At 44.8% G+C, this 24,940-nt stretch overlaps 1 protein-coding gene across 1 annotated transcript in view; it reads right to left on the bottom strand.

Annotated features, from left to right (window-relative positions):
• Positions 1-6,276: 6,276 nt before the first annotated feature.
• Positions 6,277-24,940, bottom strand: part of p3h1 (prolyl 3-hydroxylase 1) — a 36,021-nt gene continuing 17,357 nt past the window's right edge. Inside the window, exons 9-15 of the mRNA XM_020514911.2 lie at positions 18,877-19,004; positions 17,767-17,862; positions 15,282-15,432; positions 12,780-12,897; positions 9,085-9,160; positions 8,310-8,450; positions 6,277-7,346 (exon numbers count right to left, since the gene is read on the bottom strand). Coding sequence (XP_020370500.2) covers positions 7,041-7,346; positions 8,310-8,450; positions 9,085-9,160; positions 12,780-12,897; positions 15,282-15,432; positions 17,767-17,862; positions 18,877-19,004 — 1,016 coding nt within the window. The 3' untranslated portion in view covers positions 6,277-7,040. The remainder of the gene's footprint in view (positions 7,347-8,309; positions 8,451-9,084; positions 9,161-12,779; positions 12,898-15,281; positions 15,433-17,766; positions 17,863-18,876; positions 19,005-24,940) is intronic.

The following is a 24,940-nucleotide window of genomic DNA, read 5'->3' as shown; positions in this document are numbered from 1 at the left end:
TCACCCAGATTGCTAACCTCTTTGCTGCTTGTGGGAGCTTGCTGTGTGCAAATTTGCCACAACATTTGGTACATTACAATCCCTAACTGGCTGTAGGGCACTTTGGGACGTAAAGTGCTACATAAATGCAAATGCATTCTCCTTGAAATTGATCAAGGCTTTTGCCCTCCAGCGGAAGAGGCTCCATCTGACTCACTGGTATCCCCATGTGGTTTATGTAAAAATAGCAACATTTATGTTATTTCATTTTAAACATCTAAAGTAACTCTTTGAAATAGGAGTTCACAGGAAGATAATCCTTTCTCCTGCTGCGCCTTGGAATCAGTGGAGTTCTATTCAATTACTCGCTTCATTAAAAACATCATATTTGTGCCTTTATATTTCTGTGAATAAAGCCAGGTTAAAATAAATTCAGGGAGACTTCAGATGTTCAATCAAATGGTTGACGGGGAGAAATTAAAAGTCAGGCACAATGAGGCTGTTCAAAGCACATTTCATGTCAGCTATAAAATGAGTGGATCTGTCAAATGCTGTCACATGAATTCGAACTGGATTTGAACTTGTTGACAATTCATTACAAAGCATCTGACCTCACCGTCTTGGCATTTAGAGAATCAAGTTAGCAGAACATGAACAGGTCTGTGGAGCTGCTTCTCCTGAAGGAGTCATTCACAGCCCGTGAACAAGCAAACAGTAACCTGCATTTATATAGCACCTTCAACGTAGAATCAAGCAGCTTAATCAGCCAAAAATCAACAATGAGCCAGATAATTCTGAGTGGCTTCTGACTAAGATTTACCATAGAGCTAGTGCTTAAAGGACATATATTTCTGGAAATGCCAAAAGAAGTCTTAGTAATAATGCTACCTTTTTTCTGGTGTTGACTGTTTCATAGTTTAATGTTTCTGAGACCCACGTCAGTCCGAAAACTCCTTTAGTTTCACATTTCAGCTCCGATTTCTCTGACCTCCTGGTTGATTGTGTCTTTCCCTCCCCCACTCCATCACCAGCTCCTGAACATGTCAACTTGCCAGATTCTGGAATTCCCTTCCCAAAACCCTTTGCCTCTCCCAGTTGCTGACACAACACTCCTCCAGTCATCTCCCTTAACATTTGGCTGGTTTACCCCTTTCCCTTGGGTCATGCCTCCTCTTCAATGAAGAAAACATTGTGGGATACTTTGCTCTATTAAGGGTCAAATCTGATGAAGATTTTATTTTACTGCAGGTCTTCAAGCTTTCTTTCACCAATCTCAATAAAGTGACCCACTCAGTCCCCTCGCAATTCTGTTGCAGCATCTTTCCTGAGCTCAGAAACACTCAGTAATGAAAGCACTGACAGAGAGGCTGTGCAATCCCAGCACCATCAGATTTAAGGATTTATGTACAGGCCATGCAGCCTTCTGAGCCTAATCCACTATCTAATTAGACCTAATTTATATCCCAACCTGACCATAGAAACGTAGAAACATAGAAGATAGGAGCAGCAGGAGGCCATTCGGCCCTTCAAGCCTGCTCTGCCATTCTTCATGATCATGGCTGATCTTCCAACTCAATAAAATAATCCTGCTTTCTCCCAGTAACCATTGATCCCATTCACCCCAAGTCACCTCTAGAATACATTCAATGTTTTGGCATCAACTACTTCCTGTGGTAATGGATTCCACAGGCTCACCACTCTTTGGGTGAAGAAATGTCTCCTCATCTTCGTCCTAAATCTTCTACCCAGAATCCTCAGACTGTGACCCCTGGTTGTGAACACGCCCACCATCGATCATCATCCCTGCATCAATCCTGTCCAGTCTTTGTTAGAATTTTATAAGTCGCTATGAGATCCCTCCCTCATTTGTCTGAACTCCAGCAAAAACAATCCCAAACTAGTTAATCCACCCTCATACGTCAGACAGTCCATCCTCAGAATCAGCCTGGTAAACCTTCATTGCACTCCCTCGAGAGTAAGAGCATCCTTCCTCAGAAAAGGAGACCAAAACTGTGCACGATATTCCAGGTGTGGCCTCACCAAGGCCCTGTATAACTGCAACAACACATCCTTGCCCCTGTACTTGAAACCTCTCGCAATGCAGGCCAACATCCCATTTGCCTTCTTTACCTCCTGCTGCACCTTCATACTTACCTTCAGCGACTGGTGCACAAGGACACCCAGGTCCTGCTGCACACTCCCCTCTCCTAATTTACAGCCATTCAGGTTTTAATCTTATTTCTTGCTTTTGCTTCCGAAGTGAATAACCTCACATTTATCCAAATTATATTGCATCTGCCATTGATTTGCCCACTCACCCAAACTGTTGAGATCATGTTGAAGGATCTCTGTATCGTCATCATAGTTCAACACACCCCACCCTACTTGGTATCATTTGCAAACTTTGAGATGTTACATTTTGTTCCCTCATCCAATCATTAACATAAATTGTGAATAGCTGGGTCCCAGCACCGATCCCTGTCGCACCCCATTAGTTACTGCCTGCCAATTTGAAAAGGACCCATTAATTCCTACTCTTTGTTTCCTCTCTGCCAACCAGTTTCCTATCCATCTCAATACACTTCCCCCAATTCCATTCGTTTCAATCTTGCACATTAATCTCTAACGTCGGACTTGTCAAACACTTTCTGAAAGTCCAAATGTACTACATCGACTGGCTCCCCCTTGTCAACTCTACTAGTAACATCTTCATAGAATTCCAACAGATTTGTCAAGCATTATTTCTCCTTCATAAATCCATGCTGACTCTGTCTGATCCTGCCACTGCTTTCTAAATGCTCTGCTACAAAATCCTTGGCAATGGAATGGAGAATTTTCCCTACTACTGATGTAAGGCTCACTGATCTATAATCCCCTGTTTTCTTCCTAGCTCCCTTTTTGAATATTGGAGTGACATTAGCCACCCTTCAATCTGCAGGGACTGTTCCATTTGGCCTGACAAATACCCTTACCTAATACTTAAAATGTTCAATTAACCCCAAGCCTTATCAATATTTTTTATTGGATAGAGCTCTAGATTTTGACTACCAGTTGTGTGAGGAAGTGTCAATGGGATACATCATTCTAATTTTATATTTATATTACCTTGAACTGGGCTTTACCACCAAAGGAAATATCTCCTCTCCATCCCACCCTGCCATGTCCTCTCATTAGCAGAAATACAGTAATTATATTTTAATCTTCCATATTCAAGGCAATACACATTGAGTCCATCCAACTTCAGCCAAGGAGGGGCAGATGGAGTTTAGTTTAGATAAGTGTGAGGTGCTGCATTTTGGAAAGGCAAATCAGGGCAGGACTTATACACTTAATGATAAGGTCCTGGGGAGTGTTGCAGAACAAAGAGATCTTGGGATGGAGGCTCATAGTTCCTTGAAAGTGGAGTCATAGGTAGAAAGGATAGTGAAGAAGGTGTTTAGTACCCTTGCCTTTATTGGTCAGTGCATTGAGTGTAGTTGGGAGGTCATGTTGCGGCTGTACAGGACATTGGTTAGGCCACTTTTGGAATACTGCGTTCAATTCTGATCTTTCTGTATTCAGAAAGATGTTGTGAGACATGAAAGGATTCAGAAAAGATTTGCAAGTTTGTTGCCAGGGATGGACGGAGAGGTTGAATTTGCTGGGATTATTTTCCCTGGTGCATCAGAGGCTGCAGGATGGTTTATAAAATCATGAGGGGCATGGATAGGGTAAATAACCCAAGTCTTTTCCCCAGGGTAGAGGAGTCCAAAACTAGAGGGCAAAGGTTTAAGGTGAGAGGAGAAAAATTTAAAAGGAGCCTAAGGGGCAACTGTTTCATGGAGAGGGTGGTGTGTGTATGGCATGAGCTGCCAGAGAAAGTGGTAAAGGCTGGTACAATTACAACATTTAAAAGGTATCAGAATGGGTATATGAATAGTAAGGGATTACAGGGATAGGGGCCAAATGTTGACAAACGGGACTAAATTAATTTAGGATATCTGGTCGGTATGGATGAGTTGGACTGAAGGGTCTGTTTCTGTGATGTGCAGCTCTATGATTCTATGACATGGTTTTGATCACCTGCTCCTCTAAGATATCAAACCAGTGCAGACAAGTTACAAACTGGAAGCATGTGGAAGTACATAATGAAAAAAGTACAATTTATTTGTGGATAAAACTCCACAAAGTGTTCAGCACCAAAAAACTTGACGGTGTGCACCTGAACGTTGAGATACTTAGATTTAAAATAAAAGACAAGTAGTGTCTGACTTGGTGCTACTGAAAACCAAAATTAGTGTAAATAAGGCCATCGGAACAGGGGCATTGAGGGACAGCAGCACAGACCTGGTCAAGCGAACGTCACACGTCAAGCTAAATTCACACAAGGCAGTGTGAGAAATATCCTATTGCTGGGAGATACCAGGCTGGTGAACCCCTACAGCCTGATACTTATACCCAGCGGAACACGCTGCTGGAACAGTACCTTGTTTTGGAATTATGTGGGTTACTTTCATAACGGATAATAAATTTGAGAAAACTTGATGCATCGTTAAATTCCATGTTATCCCTCATGTCTGCAAAATCATTCACCCTCAGAACCGTGACAATGAAGCCTGCTCAACGGACAGAGACCATCATTACCATCCCTAATTACCGCTATGCTGCACTTGTACTTGGGGCCCCAAGGAATACAAAGCCTTTAGTAGATGCTGCAAGGTCAGTTTTTAACCCTTTGGGTGTCTATGGATTTGGAAACAGCACTGTACCCTCTAAACAATGATCTTTTAAAATTCATTTGTAGGATGTAAGCGTCACTGCCTAAGCCAGCATTTATTGCCCATCCCTAATTACCCCTTGCAAAGGCAGTGGGCTGCTTTCTTAAACCACTGCCATGCAGACTGTGTAGATATACCAACAGTTCCATTAAAAAGGGACTTCCAGGATTTTCCAGGATAGTGAATTAAGAGAAATTTCCATGCCTGGATGGTGAGTAGCTTGAAAGGGAACTTTAGGATAATGGTGTTGCCATGTCTCTGCTGCCCTTTAAGGTGGTAAAGGTCACAGCTTTGGGGGATGCTGTCAATGAGGCTTGGTGAATTTCTGCAGTGCATCGTGTGAATGGTACACACTGTTGACACTACAGTATATGTTGGCAATGGAAAGGGTCAAAGAGTTGGATAACATGTCAATCAAGTGGGATGCTTTGTCTTGGATACTGTCAAGAGTCTTGAGTGTTGTTGGAGCTCCACCCATCCAGGCAAATGGGGAGTATTCCATCACACTCCTGACTTGTGCTTAGAGAGGGCGGGCAGGCTTTGGGGAATCAGGAGGTGAGTTACTTATTGCAGATTTCTGGAAGACTAGTCCAAGAAGAGCATTAAAGACATATTTTGGGGCACACAAATGTGCGCCTGTGGCAATCAACAATACCATCAAACATTAAACAAGCTCTGTGAATCCAAAACAAAAGGCATGTATGGCACAAACTGACTGGGTGCGTGGTATTAATACTGGCTGTTTTGGTTTAAAGGAACACTGACAATAGAAATAGCACCATTGATAAACACCCAGGTCCCATTATTGGGATACATCAGGAAATACAGAGCCCGGTGTCAGCCTAATCCACAATCTGTCCCTTGGAAAACTCACTCAGATTTTCACTTCTACCTCTTAGGCACTAGTTGGTCCAGGAGTTTTAGAAAAGGGCATGTTAACCACTGTTGGTTTTTCTTGAGTGGGTGAATGGGAACACCGAGAGCACTGGCAACTTGAAACGTTATAGAAATTCATACGAGTGGGGATTCAAAGTTTATCTGTGACATGGAATGTAGCATGAATGGTGTGGAGCATTCTCCACTTACAACTAACCTACAGGCAGCTTGTTGCTACAATTAACTCTTTCCAGGTTCTTACCAGATCATCACAGTCAGAGGTTTCCGTTTTGCTGGAAATGAATTCAGGTCAGGAATTCTCCTATTGGCTCAGCAGGGGAAAGGATTGATCTGTGAGCACGGATAGTTCACGGTCAAACCCGTAGCCTGTGCTGCATTATCTGATCTCTGCAGGAGAGATTCTCTGAATGTTATGTTTGCCTCCCTGGATAGGAACATCTTTGAGAATTCTGCCTCCTAACTGCTACTCGATAATGAAAAAAACAGAAATTGCTGGAAAAGGTCAGCAGGTCTGGCAGCATCTGTGAAGGAAAAAACAGAGTTAACATTTTGGATCCGGTGACCCTTCCTCAGAACTATTCTGAGGAAGGGTCACCGGACCCAAAACGTTAACTCTGTTTTCTCCTTCACAGATGCTGCCAGATCTGCTGAGCTTTTCCAGCAATTTCTGTTTTGTTTCCTGATTTACAACATCCGCAGTTCTTTCTGTTTTTATTTGCTACGAGATAATCCCTGTTTAAATCTGACCGTATGAGTGAACGTGCCTGAGTGAGAGTGTATATAGCATTGAGGAATTAGAAGTAACAGAACCAGAGAGTGTTCAGCGGTACACACACCCCTGTAAAGCACAGAGGAATACAAGTGAATACAGTCATAATCTAGCCCCTTTAAATGATGCTGTCTACAAATGCTTTGAGTGACAACAGTGGGACAACAGTGAAGCCACTTCTCTTTCAAAAATGTACTACCTTAAAAAATGTGTGAACACTGCAGAAACTGGAGTGGATCCAGTTCAAGATACTGAGTGCCAGTAGCCCAGACAGTTGAAGTTGGACAACATTTACGTTTTTGTTTGTTGTCACATCTGTGCGCTAAAGGTCAGTGACTTCAACTATTCGCAGAGGAACATTTGCAGACTGTTGCTGTGTGGGTGGGCAAGACTCCAAACCTGAAGGGTTGGGAGTGTAGGGGAGATGTGACAATGCAGGCAGGTCAAAAACAGAAGATGTCATGCTCTGGGATTCAAAGCCTGCAGACTGACGGGGTGAAGAGAAAACAGGATGAGGTAATAGGTTCCACAGTTTCTCAGGCCCAGAACTGGACGACCATAACTGCGAACGACTGAAAAAGGAGCAAAACACAGGGAACTGCATGGTGCAGCCCCAAAGTGAATCTTTGTAAGTTACATTACAATTCCTGTTTCTCAGGGGTTATGTTCGGAATGGCTTGGTCTTTCTGATCTAAGGCAGGAGCTGTTGTCCCTGGTGAGGAGTCTAGTGTGTTTATTGTGGAGGATTCGGACATGGGTGCCTGTTCCTCTTTCTGTTCCAGCTCTGGCGCTGCTGCAGTGGGTGGCTCGGGGGCAGACTGGACGGTTGAGGCCTCGGTTGGCACGTCTTCGGACCCCGGGGCACTGAGGACGTCTTCATCGTGCTGCAGCTCCTCTTCTGCCCCGAACAACATCTTCACCAAATCATCAGCCGCGATTCTCTCCTGTCAGACACAGAGCGAGTGAGCGGTAGCACAGTCTCTACCCAAAGCCATAAACCCCAAAGACTAGGCACCAGCGCCTTCATTCCGTAGCACGGTGGAGTTCTGATTTATCTCACACCGCCTTTCCAGTTACGCCCCCACCCACCCTCCACTCCTGCCTCTCCTCAAGCCACTGGGTTTAAATCAGAGCCAGTTGCCCCCAGGTTGTAGCCTGCCTTTGGCCACTCAGTGGGGACCTCTCTGCTCCCTGGGCCCACACAGCTATTGCTGCCAAGGCTCTGCAGAAACAGCAACCCCACTCAAAGGCCAGAGGGAGGGAGAAAGAGAGGAGGACATTCACGAACTGGGATGGAAAGGATCATCGCAGGGCCACAAGGCACATGTTTCAAATGCAAGTGAATAACACGATCAACTCGCTCTCCCGACACTGTGATTCCCCCCTCCCCTGACATTGTGACCCCCACCCATAGACACAGTGACCTCTCCCTGACCCTGTGACTCCCTCCCCCTGACACTGTGACCCTGCCTCTTACCCTGTGGCCCCACCCCAACACTGTGCTCCCTTCCCCGACACTGTTAGTCCCACCCCCCATGAATGTGAGTCCTCGCCCAACACCGTTCCCCCTCCCCCAACACTGTGACCCTGGCCTCTGACACTGTGACCCTGCCCTCTGACACTGTGACCCCACCCCGACACTGTGAACCCCTCTCACCCATCATTGTTCCTTATCCCAGAATCTGCTCTTCATTGACTTGTGCCCCGTCCTCTCACATTGCATACCCTCCCCCTCCCCCAACAGTGTGCGCTCACCTCTGTGACACTGCACCATTCCTGATGCTGTGCCACCTCCCAAGAGGTTGCTTCCTTCCTGTCACAGTGCATTCCTCCCACCGCAACTCACATGCCAAAAAAACAGCCATGCTTCCCTCATGGACCCCATCGCCCCGTTCCCCGTGCCATACCCGCTCCTTATGCCGGGGATCCAACGTGAACCAGAGTGCCACTGCACACCGCTGCCCTTTGGTCACAGCCTGGACTCCATGTGGGTTCTCTGTGCCTGAGGAGAAACCCACCAAACGGCCACACCTGGGCTTCACCTTCGCCTGCGGAAGAAGAGATCGTTGGAAGGTATCTCTATAATGTCCTTTTACTGAGAAACTAAGGCAAAGGGGTCAAGGGTCACAGCGCGGGATTCCACCTCAAGGCTGAAAAGAGAAAACGAGAGGTTGTGATATATGGAGAAACAGAGCATGGTCTTTCTGGGCTCTCCGGGTGGATTAGAGGTGAAAGTGAGAGCTACAGGGGAGCTCAGCTTTTCCTGAGGCCTTTGGAAGGACAGAAGGAGATGGTGCAATGTCTCTGTGCGAGGTGAAAGAAGAGTTTGTGGGAACAACATTGGCTGCAACAATACAGTAACATTGATGGGAAGGGTGAGAGAAGAACTGTCTGCCATCTTTTATGGAACCCCTACAGCGTGGAAGCAGGCCATTCAACTCATCGAGTCCACACTGACCCTACGAAAAGCCTGTAACTCCATATTTCTCACCTAACCTGCACATCCCTGGACACTATGAGCAATTTCGCATGGCCTGTCCCGCTAACCTGCACATCTTTGGACTCTACGTTTACTGGAGTGTATTGGATTTACTTGAAGGTCTGGGCAAATATGAGAGCAGGACTCTTAAAAAATATTTGTAAATGACAAATCATCAAAATAGTTGATAAATAACAACTTACCGTAATATTTTTTGCATCAATTTCTGTGAATATGAAGTCTCCGCCTTCAAAATCATGGTTTAGATACAGAATGGCACTAGAGAAAATAATGTTTGATCATTAAGAATCCATAACAAGCATTTGTTAGCATTCACAGTCAGCACTGTGAACACAGCTGCGTCATAGAGATGGTACAGCACAGAAGCTGGCTATTCGGCCCATTGGCATTGACTGTCACTCCTTATGCCACCAGTGGAGGCGCTTATTGGAAGGAGCTGAGGCCAAATATAGAATGATGACTGAAACTAGCTGATTCAGGACAGAGCAGGGATTGGCCTTTCAGTTTCACATGTCTTACGGCTGTAAACCACAAGTAACTGAGGGGGTGGCACATGGCGTTGTCACTTAGCACATTTATTACTGAGATAAGGGCCGGTGGTCAAATTCTACACTTTGAAAATCCTGGAGCAAAATAACAAGGTAGAAAGAATTAACCACGGGATTGGTAACTACCACACCCCAGCAAGAGGGCACCTGCAGGCTGAGGGGCCCCATGAGTTTTCTTATCTCACTGCGCTCTATTAGGTAGGTCCCTGGTCAGTGCACCAGGGTTGCCTGCTCACTATCACTGTTCCTGTGAGGATATGCCCAGTACCCCCTCCCAAACCCCATCCCATTCCTCTGCGATTCTCAGGAGAGCCGATATTCTACTAGACTCCGCCAATGGCCTTTCAGTGTCTAACATTGACTGAACCGGAATGTGGCACCACTTTCTCTCCATCTCCTAGTCCCCCACTGGGAGAAAGCAAGAGAATATTGTTCAGAAGGTGAGCGATCCCACCTGCGAGTGATGTGGATGACCCTTGAAATCTCGACAAATCCCTCCCAAGAAGTGGTTCAAGTGATCTGCTGGCATGGGTGGCCACCATCTTTGTTGCTCGCCATGTGGGCCCTGTGCAGTGTGTGTTGATGTCCAAAACTCCCATGTGCCTTTGCAGCCTGCTTGATCACTTGCTCCCAATTATAAGGCATCGGTATGTAAAACATTCGACTGGTGAAAGATTGAGACTGACAGCTCATGCAAGTGGAGCTTGCCGTTACTGAGAAAGGAGGTGGCAGGGGAACGTTGAGTATATACAAAAACATGGTTGTTTGGATGCCGAAAAGATGATGTTGTCTTATACATTGGGCTGACATGATAGTTGGAAAAGTAGAGACCATTGTTCCTCGTGAATTTTCTTTCCCTGTCCAAAAGTGGCCGCATGCACTGAGAAATAGTAACATCACTGAAATTAAGAGCTCTTTGTGAGATTTCCTGATGTAAACATCAGTTTGTTCAAAGTTTTACTTCATATATCCTAACACGTAGCAAGGCCCATTCACTCACCAGCCGCAGTATTCACTGATCTCACTCGGCACCCAGTTGATCACCATTCAAATTTATCATTCTCCTGCTTGTTTTTAAATTCCTTCATCTCCTTGTCGCTTTCTATCTCTGTAACTTCCTTCAGCCCCCAACAGTTGCATGACTTTTTCAAACATTTCCAAATTTCTGATTATGACCACTCCACCCTCAAAGTTTGCAACACTAAATGGATCGTAGGCTTCAGGTATGAAGCCAGATGCAAATCTTTTTCTCAATAGTTCCTTTATAACAGAGTGCTGCATGACATATACAAAACATGTACCAAGAGATTTAAGAACAGCTTCTTCCCCACTGTTATCAGACTTATGAACGAACTCTCATATATTAAAGTTGATCTTTATCTGCACCTTCTCTGTAGCTGTAGCACTATATTCTGCATTCTGTTCTAGTACCCTGATGTACTTATGTAACATATGATTTGTCTAGTTAGCATGCAAAACAATACTTTTCACTGTATCTCAGTACATGTGACAATAATAAATCAAATCAAAAACCTGCCTCTATCTATCACGGTGTCAGCTTTTATACTCTTTATAAGCAAATTGTCGTGTTAGCTAAATTAATTAGTGACTGTCATTAAAAGGGCACTTTAATGGGAATCAAATCTTCAAAGAAAATGTTAAAAAGTTGAAATTAAAACATCATTCCCAGGGCTTATAATGCACTCCAGCCCCTGTGGTGCCCACCAGTCACAGAAGCTCTCAAATATACCAGAGGATGACTTAACTTTAAATGTACTGAATATAATTAATCAATCAATATTCTATTTCTTTGTAACCTTAATAATACAATTTACATAATATTAACAAATCAGTCTGACCCTAAACCTCTCAGTCTCTCTCTTTCTCCTTTAAGACAATTCATAGCATCCCTACAGTGTGGAAGCAGGCCATTTGGCCCATCGAGTCCACATCACCCATCTGGAGAGCAACCCACCCAGGCCCACTGCCCCTACCCTATCCCTGTAACCTTGCATTTCCCATGGCTAATCCGCCTGGACAGAATGGGCAATTTAGCATGGCTAATCCATCTAACCTGCACATCTTTGGACTGTGGGAGGAAACCAGGGCACCCGGAGGAAACCCACACAGACATGGGGAGAATGTGCAAACTCCACACAGACAGTCGCCTGCGAGTGGAATCGAACCCGGGTCCCTGGTGCTGTGAGGCCATCGTCCACCCACTTCTACTACTTCGACCAAGTACTTGGCTGCCCATTCCAATACCTCGGTACCAGATTGTATTTAATAATGCCCTGGTGAAGCATCTTGGGATGCTTTGGTAAAGATGCCATATAAATTCAAATTGCTGTTGTTTAAACCAAAGTTCAGTATCTCTGTATACAGCTCTTGAGGAGGCTGTTAGCTGTGATTTTTACCCTTGACAAAAATTTTTTTAATCATTCACGGGATGTGGGCATCACTGGCTTGGCCAGCATTTTATTACACATCTCTAATTGTCCAGAGAGCAGTTAAGTGTCAATCATATTGCTGTGGGTCTAGAGTCACACACAGGCTGTAAGGACAGCAGTTTCTGTCCTTAAAGTAAACCAGATGGCATTTTTTCCAACAATCGACAATGGTTTCATGATTATCATTAGACTCCTAATTCCACCTATTTATTGAATTCAAATTTTACTGTCAGCCATGGCAGGATTTGAACCAGGGTCCCCAGAATGTTACTAGGTTCACTGGATTAATAATCCAACAGTAATACCACTGGGCCATCACCTCCCTTCAAAGAGTTTTCAAAGAACGTTACTGGGTAAGTTCATAGAGTCATATAGATTTACAGCATGGAAACAGGCCCTTCGGCCCAACTTGCTTATGCTGCCCAGTTTTCACAATTAATCTAGTCCCATTTGGCTGTGTTTGGTCCATATCCCTCCATACTTATCCCATCCATGTACCTGTCTAAATGTTTCTTAAATGACAAAATTGTACTCGTCCCCACCACTACCTCTGGTAGCCCGATCCAGACACTCACCGTCCTCTGTGTGAAAAAAATTTACCCTCCCCCGGACCCTTTTGCATCTCTTCCCTCACACCTTAAACCTCTAGTTTTACACTCCCCTACCAGGGAGAGAAGCTGTTGGCTATCTATCTTATCTATGCCCCTCATGATTTTATAGACCTTTATAAGGTCACCCCTGAGTCTCCTACGTTCCAGGGATAAAAAAGTTCCAGCCCATTCAGTCTCTCCTTGTAACTTGAATCTGCCAGTGCAGAAAGCACCATCATAAATCTTCTAATTTACTTGCAGGAAAGACACAGACCAGGTTCATTTTTACCTGTAATCCCGCTCAGTGTAGGCAGGATGCTCTTTCCGACATTCCAAAGCTTCGGAGTTTAGGATGCAGTTATCAACGTGGACTGAGTGGCTCAGATCATCACGATTGTCCTGGGTTCCTAACAGGGGGAAAGGGGAAACCAAGGATTCAAAGTTAATAGCCCCGAGAAACCTGGATTTATGAACAATTTATTGGTGAGACCAGAGAACAAAGGGGTTTCTGAAAATCTATAACAAACACAGGAAAAACTGCAAATACAAGGCAAGTTCACAACATCTGAAAGGAGAAGGTCCAACGTACAGCTTTATAGGACAGCAACAGGCTATCAAGGTCAAATTTGTGCCGTTACTTCAAATTATACTCTGACCATATATTGAAAAGTTACAAATTCAGTTAGGAGAGGACTAAAATAAGGTTTGACATAACAATTGGAATTCTGGAAAGAATAGTGGAAATTAGAGAGGGGCGAGGAGCTGGGAGGGTGTTTAAATCAAGGCCTGGCGACCTGGGGTCTAGGAAATTCACAATGATCTGATCGGGGTGGGGTCACTGTGCACTGGCTGTGGGCGGGGTCACTGTGATCTGGCTGGGGGCGGGGTCACTGTGATCTGGTCAGGGAGGGGTCACTGTACTCTGGTTGGGGGGCAGGGTCACTGTGCTCTGGTCAGGAGCGGGGTCACTGTGCTCTGGTTGGGGGGGCCAGGGTCACTGTGCGCTGGTCGGGAGCGGGGTCACTGTGCTCTGGCTGGGGGTAGGGTCACTGTGCTCTGGTCAGGGGCGGGTCACTGTGCTTTGGTCGGGGCTCCAAGCAGGAGCAGCAACAAGGCCCATGATTTCTGTTCCTGTCCCTGGTGGACTTTCCAGAATCATTCACAAATCCATTCGACATTGTGACGGTGAATGTCAGGTCGTTCTGGATGGAGGAAATGTGAGAGTTTGAATAACATTCCTTCCTTTGTCTTTCTAACTTCGTCTTTCAGATGCTAACAGAATCGTTGTGTATCTGCAGAATTTCCACCTTTACGACAATGTACTAACATTAACGTCCATCCAAACGCATTGTTTAGAATGTGAGATAGTGATTCATCTTGCCCCAATGAGGAGAGAAAGATGTTAGGAACAGGAAGAGGCTATTGAACGCTTCAATCCTGCTCTGCTATTCAACGGGATCACATATGATCTGCAGTTCAACTTCATTCACTGCATTAGCTTCACATCCCTTGATACTCTTCACCACAAAAAAAAATCCATCCATCTCAGTCCAGAAAGCCTCTGCGGTCCCAGCATCGATCAGCTCTTGCAGAGGCAAGGTCCAGCTGGATACCTCTAAAGGAGAGCTGTGGGGAAGTTGGACTGCAAGGTGCAGTCATTCTGTGGCATCACTAACGGAAATATGAGGAGCTATTCTTGGGCGGTGATGGCCTGATGGCATTATCGCTGGACTGTTTATCCAGAGACCCAGGTAATGTTCTGGGGATCCAGGTTTGAATCCCATCATGGCAGTTGGTGGAATTTGAATACAATAGAAAATCCGGAATTGAGACTCTGATGGTGACCATGATTGTTGGGGAAAAACCCATCTAGTTCACTAACATCCTTTAGGGAAGGAAACTGCCATCCTTATCTGGTTTGGCCTACATGGAACTTCAGACCCACAGCAATGTGGTTGACTCTTAACTGCTCTCTGGGCAATTAGGGATGGGCAGGAATGTCTTGCTGTGAACCCTTGCCCAGTTTACTGAGCTCAGAAATCAAGTACTATGTGGGGTGACATTGGTGTAGTGGTAATGCAACTGAGCTAGTAATCCAGGCTAATGTTCTGGGGACTTGGTCTGGAATCCCATTATAACTGATAGCGAAATTTGAATTCTATTTAAAAAATCTTGAATTGTAAAGAAAGTTAGCGATCAATGTTGTAAAAACCCATCTGGTTCACTAATGTCCTTTAGAGAAGGAAACTGCCATCCTTACCTGGTCTGGCCTACATGGAACTCCAGACCCACAGCAATGTGATTGACTCTTAACTGCCCTCTGGGCAATTAGGGATGGGTAATAGGTATGGGCCCCGCCAGCGATGCCCTCATCTTATGAGTGAATTTTTTAAAAATCCAGATGCTTTGACTTTAGCAGCAGCTCCCTGTAGTGTACACCCCTTCCCTGCACCCAGCTCTTTATTTTAAACCTGAGAGGGTACTAAGTAAACCAGCATTTATTGCACAGAGGGCAGTTAAATGTCTACCACATTGCTGTGGTCTGTAGTCACATGTAGGCCAGACCAGGTAAGGATGGCAGATTTCCTTCCTGCAAAGGGCATTAGTGGGCCAGATGGGTTTTTTAAACAATTATTTTTTTAATTGCTCACTGTTCTTTGTGTGTACTTACCTGAAGCAGATTGGGAATGCCCCCAGTGCAGGCCAAACATAAATAATCACAAACCTCAAGTAAATCCAGAGCAAGTGCAAAGACACGTCACCACAGCAAAGCTGAGACAAAGCCCATCACCTTCCATTGCAGTCCGACAGACGAGGTGTGAATAGGAGAAGTACAGGGGGTTTTCCAATCGGAAATAAGACTCAAGGATCCTGCGGGCTTTTTCACTGACATCATAAAACAGCTTTGATGTTTTCAGTGAGATCCTGCCTTGCTGACTGAGCTGTCAGGGAACACATAGTTGTAAATAAAGGAGAAAACTCAAAAAGAGAATTGGTGCACAGCATGAAACAGGAGCTTTTGTCCTTAACAAGTATTATTGTAAGATCAATAATGAAGTGACCTGGAACACCAGAACATGCAAGTATTAAATGTTTGGGAATGACTGTTATGGCAACAAATAATTAGGTAAAAGACTTAAATATGTCAATTGAAGTGTATTCTCCTTATTATTCTTTTTTTCTCTTAAGTGCTGCTATATTGCTCCGTGCTTTCAGTTCGCTGTTTGGAATACTTGTTTCCAGACTGATAATGAGAGGTACTAGTGGACTCAATGCTCATATAATATGTATCAAACAATAGGTTAAGACTAGAGGGAACTTTTGCAATTGTAAAATTTTTATTAGTTTTTCTTGAAGCAGTTTAAATATTAGGATCAATGAAACAATGGTTACTTAACATACTGGTTTATTTAAAGGGAGGCACGGTGGCTCAGTGGTTAGCACTGCCGCCTCACATCACTAGGAACTTGGGTTTGAATTCAGTCTTAAGTGACTGTGTGGAGTTTGCACATTCTCCCCGTGTCTGTGTGGGTTTCCTCTGGGTACCCTGGTTTCCTCCCACAGTCCAAAGATGTGCAGGTTAGGTGGATTGGCTGTGCTAAGTTGCCCATAGTTTCTAGGGATGTGAAGATAGGTGCATTAGCCATGGGAAATGCAAGGTTATGGAGTGGGTGGGTCTGGGCAGAACGCTCCTCAGAGGCTCAGTGCGGACATGATGGGCCAAATGGCCTGCTTCCACAGTGTAGGGAATGTATTCTATGTGTGATTGCAATTCATGTTTCTTTTTAACCTGAATGACATGGTCTCACAGGGCGATGTTTATGTAATCGTTTGCATAGACAGACGTGTGAGCATGGATTATCTGTGTTCAACACTAAAAGAAAAGTGTTACTGCACATTCATTTTTCATTTACAGCAAGAAGAAGACTAGAGTCTTAGAGATCATCGTGGTTATGGAATCGAGTTACAAACCATGCCATTTGTTGTAAACACAAGTTAGAAATGTCGGAAGACAAACCAAGTTGCAACACCTGGTGGCAACAAAATTTGGGCAATCATTACCTACAAATAAACTGCCTGAAATGGCAGAAGTGAACAGTAGTACAGTGCAGCAAATAACTGGAACAGATCATTAACATAACAGCAAAGTCCTGCCGATGCCGACAATCTGAAATGAAAGCAGGAAGCATCAGAGAACCTCAGCAGCAGATGTGGAAAGAGAAATTTGAGCTCAGTACGACTCTTCAGCACTTCGAAGAGGAATCATAATGAACTAAAAATGTCCACTCTGTTTCTCTCTCCACGGATACAGTCAGATTGGCTGAGTTTCTGCAGCACTTTCTGTCTTCATCTTGGATAGAACATTGACTTGTCTGACAAAAAGACTGTGGGTACTTGAAATGCTTAAAACTGAAGGCTGAAACACCAACACAGGAGAAAAGAGCAGGAGGTTTCAGCACAAGGGCAAACAAAACGAATGCTTGTATTGGGTGGAGTTAAAGGAAGTACAGCTCTGACACAAGGTAGAAGGGAGAGATAAGCAGAGAAAATTTAGAAGACATGAGGGGCAACTTTTTTACACAGACAGTGGCTCATGTGTGGAATGAACTGCCAAAGGAAGTGTTGCAAGCGGGTACAGTCACAACGTCGGAGTATAAGGGGTGACCTTATAGAGGGTTATAAAATTATTATGGGCATGGATAGGGTGAATAGCCAAGGTCTTTTCCCAGGGCAGAGGAATCTAAAACTGGAGGGAATAGGTTTAAAATGAGAGGGGAAAGATTTAAAATGGACCTAAGGGGCAACTTTTTCACGCAGAGGGTGGTGTGTGTATGGAATGAGCTGCCAGGGGAAGTGGTGGAGGTTGGTACAATTACAACATTTAAAAGGCAACTGGACGGGTATATGAATAGGAGGGGTTTACAGGATATGAGCCAAATGCTGGCAAATGTGACAAGATTAATGTAGATTATCTGGTTGGCATGGATGAGTTGGACTGAGGGGTTTGTTTCCATGCTGTACATCTCTATGACTCTAAGACATTTGGATAAGTACATGAATACGAAATGTTTGGAGGGATATGGGCCAAGCGCAGGCGCGTGGGACTAGTTTAGTTTGGGATCATGGTTGGCATGGACTAGTTGGACCGAAGGGTCTGTTTCCGTGCTGTGTGACTCCATGACTCTATAAGACTGCACCAAGGTACATGTATAGTGCTAGGGGGCCTGTGAGTGAGGTTGTGCCAACTCACCTCATAACTGTTCCGAATCACTCACCTTCAGTGCTTTGAGAACTGTCACTCCCTGGAATCGCTCATTTGGTGTATGAGGAGAAGGTTTCCCTTGGTAACCATCACCCATTGACGCAGCAGCCTAGAAATGGAGGATCGGAAAGTTAAAGATATAAAAATAGTCAGAGCATATAGGCCCTGCAAGCCCCTCCCTGCTGAGAAGATCACTCTTCCATCAAACAGGTTAAATATTCACTAGAACCTTGATGTAATACCAAGTACACATAAATATTGCTTCTTATTTGGACAAAAATTCCCATGCTTATAACCCTCCTCCTTTCTAAACAGCAATTCCTGCCTTCTGAATGTTTGGATCACTTGACCATTGGCAAATAAGGAAAGGATCCTTTGGTTCAACCAAACAGCTGTACTGATACTTTTCACTTTACCATTTCTACACTTTGCCCACCGCCTGGAATGATGGGATCTCCTGGGAGAGATGATAAACAGAACAGGTATAAGCCCAGGCTAACTTGTTGGTAGGGAAGTCCAGGAAATCTCTTTCTGACCCACCAACCCACACTACCACCACGACCACCACGCTGCCGCCACCACCACACGCACCCCCCCTCCCAGCAGACAATCCAAATTAATCTGGGAGAACGATCACTGTAGAAACATGTGGTCTCCATGGAGATGATCAGCAATGGGAGGTAACCCAGTTAAGTTGACATTGGACATTATGTGGTGGCCTCTTCAGCACAGGCCCTGGGCTAAACTGCCATGTTGTCCAATGTGGTCATGATTAGATCACTCCTGAGCTGGGTCAGGTAGGGAACTGTCACTCTTGGGCTGGGTCAGGTAGGGACTGAGTTAGGTCTGGTGCTTTGACTCCTGGGCTGGGTCAGGTAGGGAGCAGAGCCTCCTAGGCTGGATGGGGAAAAGATGTCAAACCCTTGCCAGGACAGGTTGGGAGCTCCCCGTTAGAGGGTTGGCCTGAGCTCCTTACATCCACACTGTGCCCATTAATCTGCTGTTGCCAGAACAGAAGCCCCTCCATCTTCCTTCGTCTTAAAATGCTCAAATAATTCTAGACCATTCACCCAAACACATGGCATCAAATGGGCAGGATGATGGTGGGGCTGTTGGTACTCACATTGGAGAGATAACGTAGTTCCTCACATTCCTCCTCTGTGATCACACCATCAAGCACCACCCTCTGAGTTCCATTCAAAACTTTTGCATTCATTGAAACCTTGACTTCATTATAGAGCAAAGGGCCCCCTGCAGGAGGACACAGGAAATTCGGAATATTTAGACAGGACATGACTGGGAAGAATTGCTGACTCAGGTATAACATCATGGGAAAAGTTTGAAGGAACTACTACTGAGAATAAGGCTGTGTATTGGTGACCTGCAACACTCAGAGGCAGTGCTGAGAAAGCATTTTGACATTGGTTCAATCATATTCCATGCAGTAAGGGATCCTGATTCTATCTTCTCAGAGTTCACAAACTGTATAGAATCCCTACAATGTGGAAGCAGGCCCATCGAATCCACACCAACCGTCTGAACAGCATCCCATCCAGACCCACGCCCCCTCACCCTTTCCCTATAACCCTGCATTTTGCATGGCTAATCCACCTAAGCTGCACATCCCAGGACTCTACGGGCAATTTAACATGACCAATCCACCCTAACCTGCACATCTTTGGACTGTGGGAGGAAACTGGAGCACCCGGAGGAAACCCACACAGACACAGGGAGAATGTGCAAACTCCACACAGTCGCCCAAGGATGGAATCCAACCCAGGTCCCTGGTGCCATGAGACAGCAGTGCTAACCACTGAGCCACTGTGTCACCCCTGCAAGGACTGTTTGTTTCCAAATATACAGTGTCAACAACCTTTCTCTCCAACATCAATCCCACAACGGAAAAAAAGCTGCTAAAGGGAATAACAACAGCCCCAGGACTCTAACTCTTCAACACCCATCTGTCAATCATTTCCATGTATAAGTTTTCATGATCAAAACTAGGACCTCATCAAGTTATAGATGGTTTAGCTAGAACTGTCCATATAAATGTTGCAGAACATGGACGTTAGTCAATTTAAAACGGAAGCAAAATGAAATGACATCGGGAACATAGTAAAACCCCTGACTTGATCTTGTTTTGTGATTGCTAGAGATTAAACAGCAGCTCCTCCCCCTCCCGACACAGTAAGAAGATTTGCTCTAAATGCTCATGAGGTTTTTCACATTAGGACTGATTTCATGGTCCTCTGCTCCCCAAACTGCATGAATCTGTGATAACAGAGAGAAAGGAAGCATTAAAGAAAAGATATACTTATTTAGCATCTCTTATGAGCTCAGTATGACCAACTTTACTCTCTTAAAAATTCATTCACTGGATGTGTGCGCTGCTGGCTTGATCAACATTTATTGCCCCATCCCTAGTTGCCCTTAAGAATGTGGTGGGGAGCTGCATTTTTGCTGCAGGCCATGTGCTGAAGGTTGACCTACAATGCTGTTAGGGGGGGCATTCCAGGATTTTGACCCAGCAACACTGAAGGACCGGTGGCATATTTCCAAGTCTGAGTGGTGACTAGTTTGGAGGAGAATTGCAGGAGATGACATTCCCATGTATCCACTGCTCGTGATGGCCCAGGAATGCTGATGTGCATTAATGTAGGAATGCAGAGAGACAGGACAAAAAAGCAAGCTTCCACAAGCAGTAACAAGATAAGTTATCAAGTAAATCATGAGATAACACTGATTGAGAATAAATATTGGCTAGGATTCCAGGGGAACTTTCATTCTACGAAACAGTCATAGAGTCATACAGCACGGAAACAGACCTTCGATCCAAGCAGTCCATGCCAACCATAATCGCAGACTAAACAAATCCCACCTGCCTGCATTTGGTCCATATCCCTCTGAACATTTCTTACTCATGTTCTTATCCAAATGTCTTTTAGATATTGTAACTGTACCCACATCCACCACTTCCTCTGGAAGTTCATTCCACACGCAAACCACTCTCTGTGTGAAAAAAGTTGTCCCCATCTCTTTTTTATAACTTTCCTCCTCTCATCTTAAAAATATGTTCCCTTTTTTGTGAACTTCCCTACCCTAGGGAAAAGATCTTTGCTATTCACCTTATCTATGCCCCTTGTAATTTTATAAACCTCAATAAGGTCACCCCTCAACCTCCTACGTTCCAATGAAAAAAGTCCCCGCCTATCCAGCCTTTCCTTATAACTCAAACCCTCCATTCCCAGCAATATCCTGGTACATCTTTTCTGAACCCTCTCCATTCTAATAATATCCTTCCTATTATAACAGGGTGACCAGAACTGCACACAGCTCTCCAGAAGAGGCTTTACCAACATCCTATACAACCTCAACATGGTGTCCCAACTCCTACACTCAAAGGTCTGAGCAATGAAGGCAAGCGTGCTAAATGCCTTCTTAACCACCCTGTCTACATCTGATGCAAACTTCAAAGAATTATGTACCTGAACCCTTTAGTGTCTTGGAATTGTTTACATCCATTTTCAGGATGTAGTTGGGGCCTTGGTTTTACTTCTCCATTGAAAGCTGACACTTCAGACTGTGCGGCACTCCCCTCAGCATTGCCCATTAGTGTCAGATTAGGAATGTATGATAAAAACTCAGGGAGAGCCTTGATCCCCTAAACCTTCTGATTCAGAGGCAAGAGCACTACCGACACAAAGATAGTATTGCTGACAAAAAGGCTTATTTTGTTGAAGGCCAGGCAGCATCAGAAGAGCAGGAAAGTTGACGTTTCGGGTCGGGACCCTTCTTTGGGCCCATTTCTGAAGAAGGGTCCAGACCCGAAACGTCAGCTTTCCTGTTCCTCTGATGCTGCCTGGCCTGCTGTTTTCTTCCAGCTCCATACTCCACACTCCAGTTCTTACTATCTCTTATTTTGTTGAAGCTTTTCATCTTGCATAATTTCCAAATCAGGAAAATTCAGGGGAATTACCAATTTAAAAGATAAACAACCTTTTAAATCTATATAAGAAGAGAGTGCTAACTGGCTGACACAAAATACATGGGATACTGCAAAGGCAATGTGCCCTGACAACATTCTGGCTACAGTACCAAAGACATGTGCTTCAGAATTAGCTGTGTGCCTCACAATGCTGCTCCAGCAGAGCTACAATGTTATCTGACAATGTGGAAAATTGCCCAGCTGCATCCTGTACACAAAAAGGAGGACAAATTCAATCTGGCCAATTACTTCCTCATCAGTCTACTCTCGATCATCAGTAAAGTGACGGAGGGGGTGATCAAAGGGGCTTACCAAATAACACTTGCTTAGCAAGAGCTGCTCACTGACATCCAGTTTGCATGCTGCCGGAGTCATTCAGCTCCTGGCCTTATGACAGTCTGTTCAAACAAACAAAAGAACTTACCTTCAGAGGGGAGGTGAGAGTGACAGCCTTTGAAATCAAGATAGCATGTGATCAAGTATAACATCAAGGAGCCCAAACTGGATTTAATGGGAATCAAAGAGAAAACTCTCTACTGGATTGAGTTATACCTGGCACAAAAAAAAGATGATTTTGATTGTTGAAGGTCCAAACCATCTTTGCAGGAGTTTCTCAGGGCAATGTCCTAGGTCTGACCACCTTCGGCTGCTTCATCAGTGACCTTCCCTCCATCACAAGCTCAGAAGCCTTATGGGGATATTCGAACATGATAATACAATGTTCAGCACCATTCACAACTCTGGATTTTGAAGCAGTCCATGTAAAGATGCAGCAAGAGCTGGACAATATCCAGCCTTGGCCTGATAAGTAACAAGTAATGTTCGCACAGCACAAGTGTTAGACAATGAGAGAATCTAACCATTGCCCCTTGACATTCACAGGCATGCCCTCACTCAATAGTGCACTATCAACATTTTGGGGGTTACCATTGCTCACAAACTGGACTAGCTATGTAAACATTGTGGCTACAAGAACAGGTCAGACGCTAGGAATCCTGCAGCAAGCAACTCATCTCCTGACTCTCAAAGCCTCTCCACCATCTACGACGCACAAGTCCTGAGTGTGATGGAATACTCCCCACTTGTCTGGAATGGGTGCAGCTCCGACAACACTCAAGAAGCTTGACACCATCCAGGAAAAAACAGCCTGTTTGATTGGCACTATATCCACTAATATTCATTCGCTCCACCACGGACACTCAGTAGCAACATTGTGTACTATCGGCATGATTCTCTGCAAAAGTTTTTTTGATCTTTAGACAGCACCTTCCAAACTCATGACCACTGCCATCTACTTGGGCAAGGCAGCAGAGACATGCGAACACCACTGCCTGCAAGTTCCCCTCCGAACTGCACACCATCCTGAGATGTAGAAATATATTGCTGTCCTTCAAAATGCTGGAACTCTTTCCCTAACTGCACTGCGAGTCTAACAATGGCAAATATACTGCAGCCACTCAAAATGGCAGTTCACCACTTTATTCTCACGGGCAGCATGGGATGGCCAATAATTGTTGGTCGAACCAGTGAGGTCTGCATCCTGTTAGACATTTCTTTAAAAAGTGGACTCTCATCGGTAGAGGTGATGTCATAGAGAATGCACCAGTTAGATGATTGCCGACAGTTAACTGAAAAGATTCATTTAAACTTTGAACCAGGCAAATTGCTCAAAGCATCACCCTGAGAAATGAACCTGAGAATGGCTGTCACTTAGAGATAGTAGGAACTGCAGATGCTGGAGAATCTGAGATAACAAGGTGTAGAGCTGGATGAACACCCCAGCAGGCCAAGCAGCATCAGAGGAGCAGGAAAGCTGACGTTTCGGGTCTAGACCCTTTCCAGACCCGAAACGTCAGCCTTCCTGCTCCTCTGATGCTGCCTGGCCTGCTGTGTTCATCCAGCTCTACACCTTGTTATCTCAATGGCTGTCACTTGTTTTGTTGAAGTGAAACAGGAACAATGTGTACACATGCCCTTTCTGTTTACAAAGAGCAGGGGGCCATGTATTAATATCTGTAGATTCCATACAAATGTCAGTGCCACACTGCAAACCCAGCCGACAATTTTAAATTCGTTGTTGGCATAATTCCTAACACACTCTGGATTATTTAGCAAATGCTATCCAATCCAATTCTCAGGTTCTGTGCTGTCAAATGACCTTTTAGCTCAGCACTGCTGTAGTATTTTAGCACTAATTCTCACATGCATGAACCTTGGTATTATGGCTCCTTGTTGGAAGCACCAGACCACAAAATCACCCTTTGGCCAAACAACAAGCAATGTTCACCATAAGCTGCATGGCTGCTTGGAGGGTCCATCTAAGCCAATTGGCATACAGATGCGTTCACAGGTGCATCGACCTCCTGTGCTGGAAGTTGCTATCGCTCAGAGGTCTGTGTAGCAGCAGAAATAATTAGAGGCAACATAGATGACACGTGTATACATGTGGACTCAAGATGACTGCAGATGCCACCACCCCCACCCCAAAAGTCCTACATTGCTGACCTTTATCCAGTATCACACATGAGGAAGGACCATTTGAGAGGATGCCTGAGAGTTGGAATAGGGAGGCAATCGCCTAATGGCATTATTACTAGACTACAAATCTAGAAACTCAGCTCACATTCCGGGAACCTGGGTTCAGCTCCTGCCATGGCAGATGGTGGAATTTGAATTCAATTTTAAAAAAAATCTGGAACTAAGAGTATAATGATGGCCATGAATCCATCGTCACCTGTTGGAAGAAAAAACATCTGGTTCACTAACATCCTTTAGGAAAGGAAATCTGCTGTCTTTATCTGGTCTGGCCTACATGTGACTCCAGACTCACGGCAATGTGGCTGACTCTTAACTGTCCTCTGGGTGATTAGGGATGGGCAATAAATGCGGGCCTGGCCTGAGCCCTCCACATTCCATGAATGAATAAAAATAAGTTGCTGGAATCTACGCATCTGTACGTTAACCACGATCAGGACCCAGAGAGAGGAAATACAGGGAGGTAAGTGGGGTTTTGAAGGGGAATGGAGTTTGGGTGGGGAGCAGAAGGGCAGGAGAGGAACCCTTCAGGCTGGTACAATTACAACATTTAAAAGGCATCTGGATGGGTACATGAAAAAGGGTTTAGAGGAATTTGGACCAAATGCTGACAAATGTGACTAGATTAATTTAGGATGTCTCGTCAGCATGGACGAGTTGGACCAAA

Source organism: Rhincodon typus, chromosome 31 (genome assembly GCF_021869965.1).
Source record: "Rhincodon typus isolate 14 chromosome 31, sRhiTyp1.1, whole genome shotgun sequence".
Classification (NCBI taxonomy): Eukaryota; Metazoa; Chordata; class Chondrichthyes; order Orectolobiformes; family Rhincodontidae; genus Rhincodon; species Rhincodon typus.
Note: the sequence above shows the minus strand (reverse complement) of the source record. Positions and strands in the feature narration are given on the sequence as shown.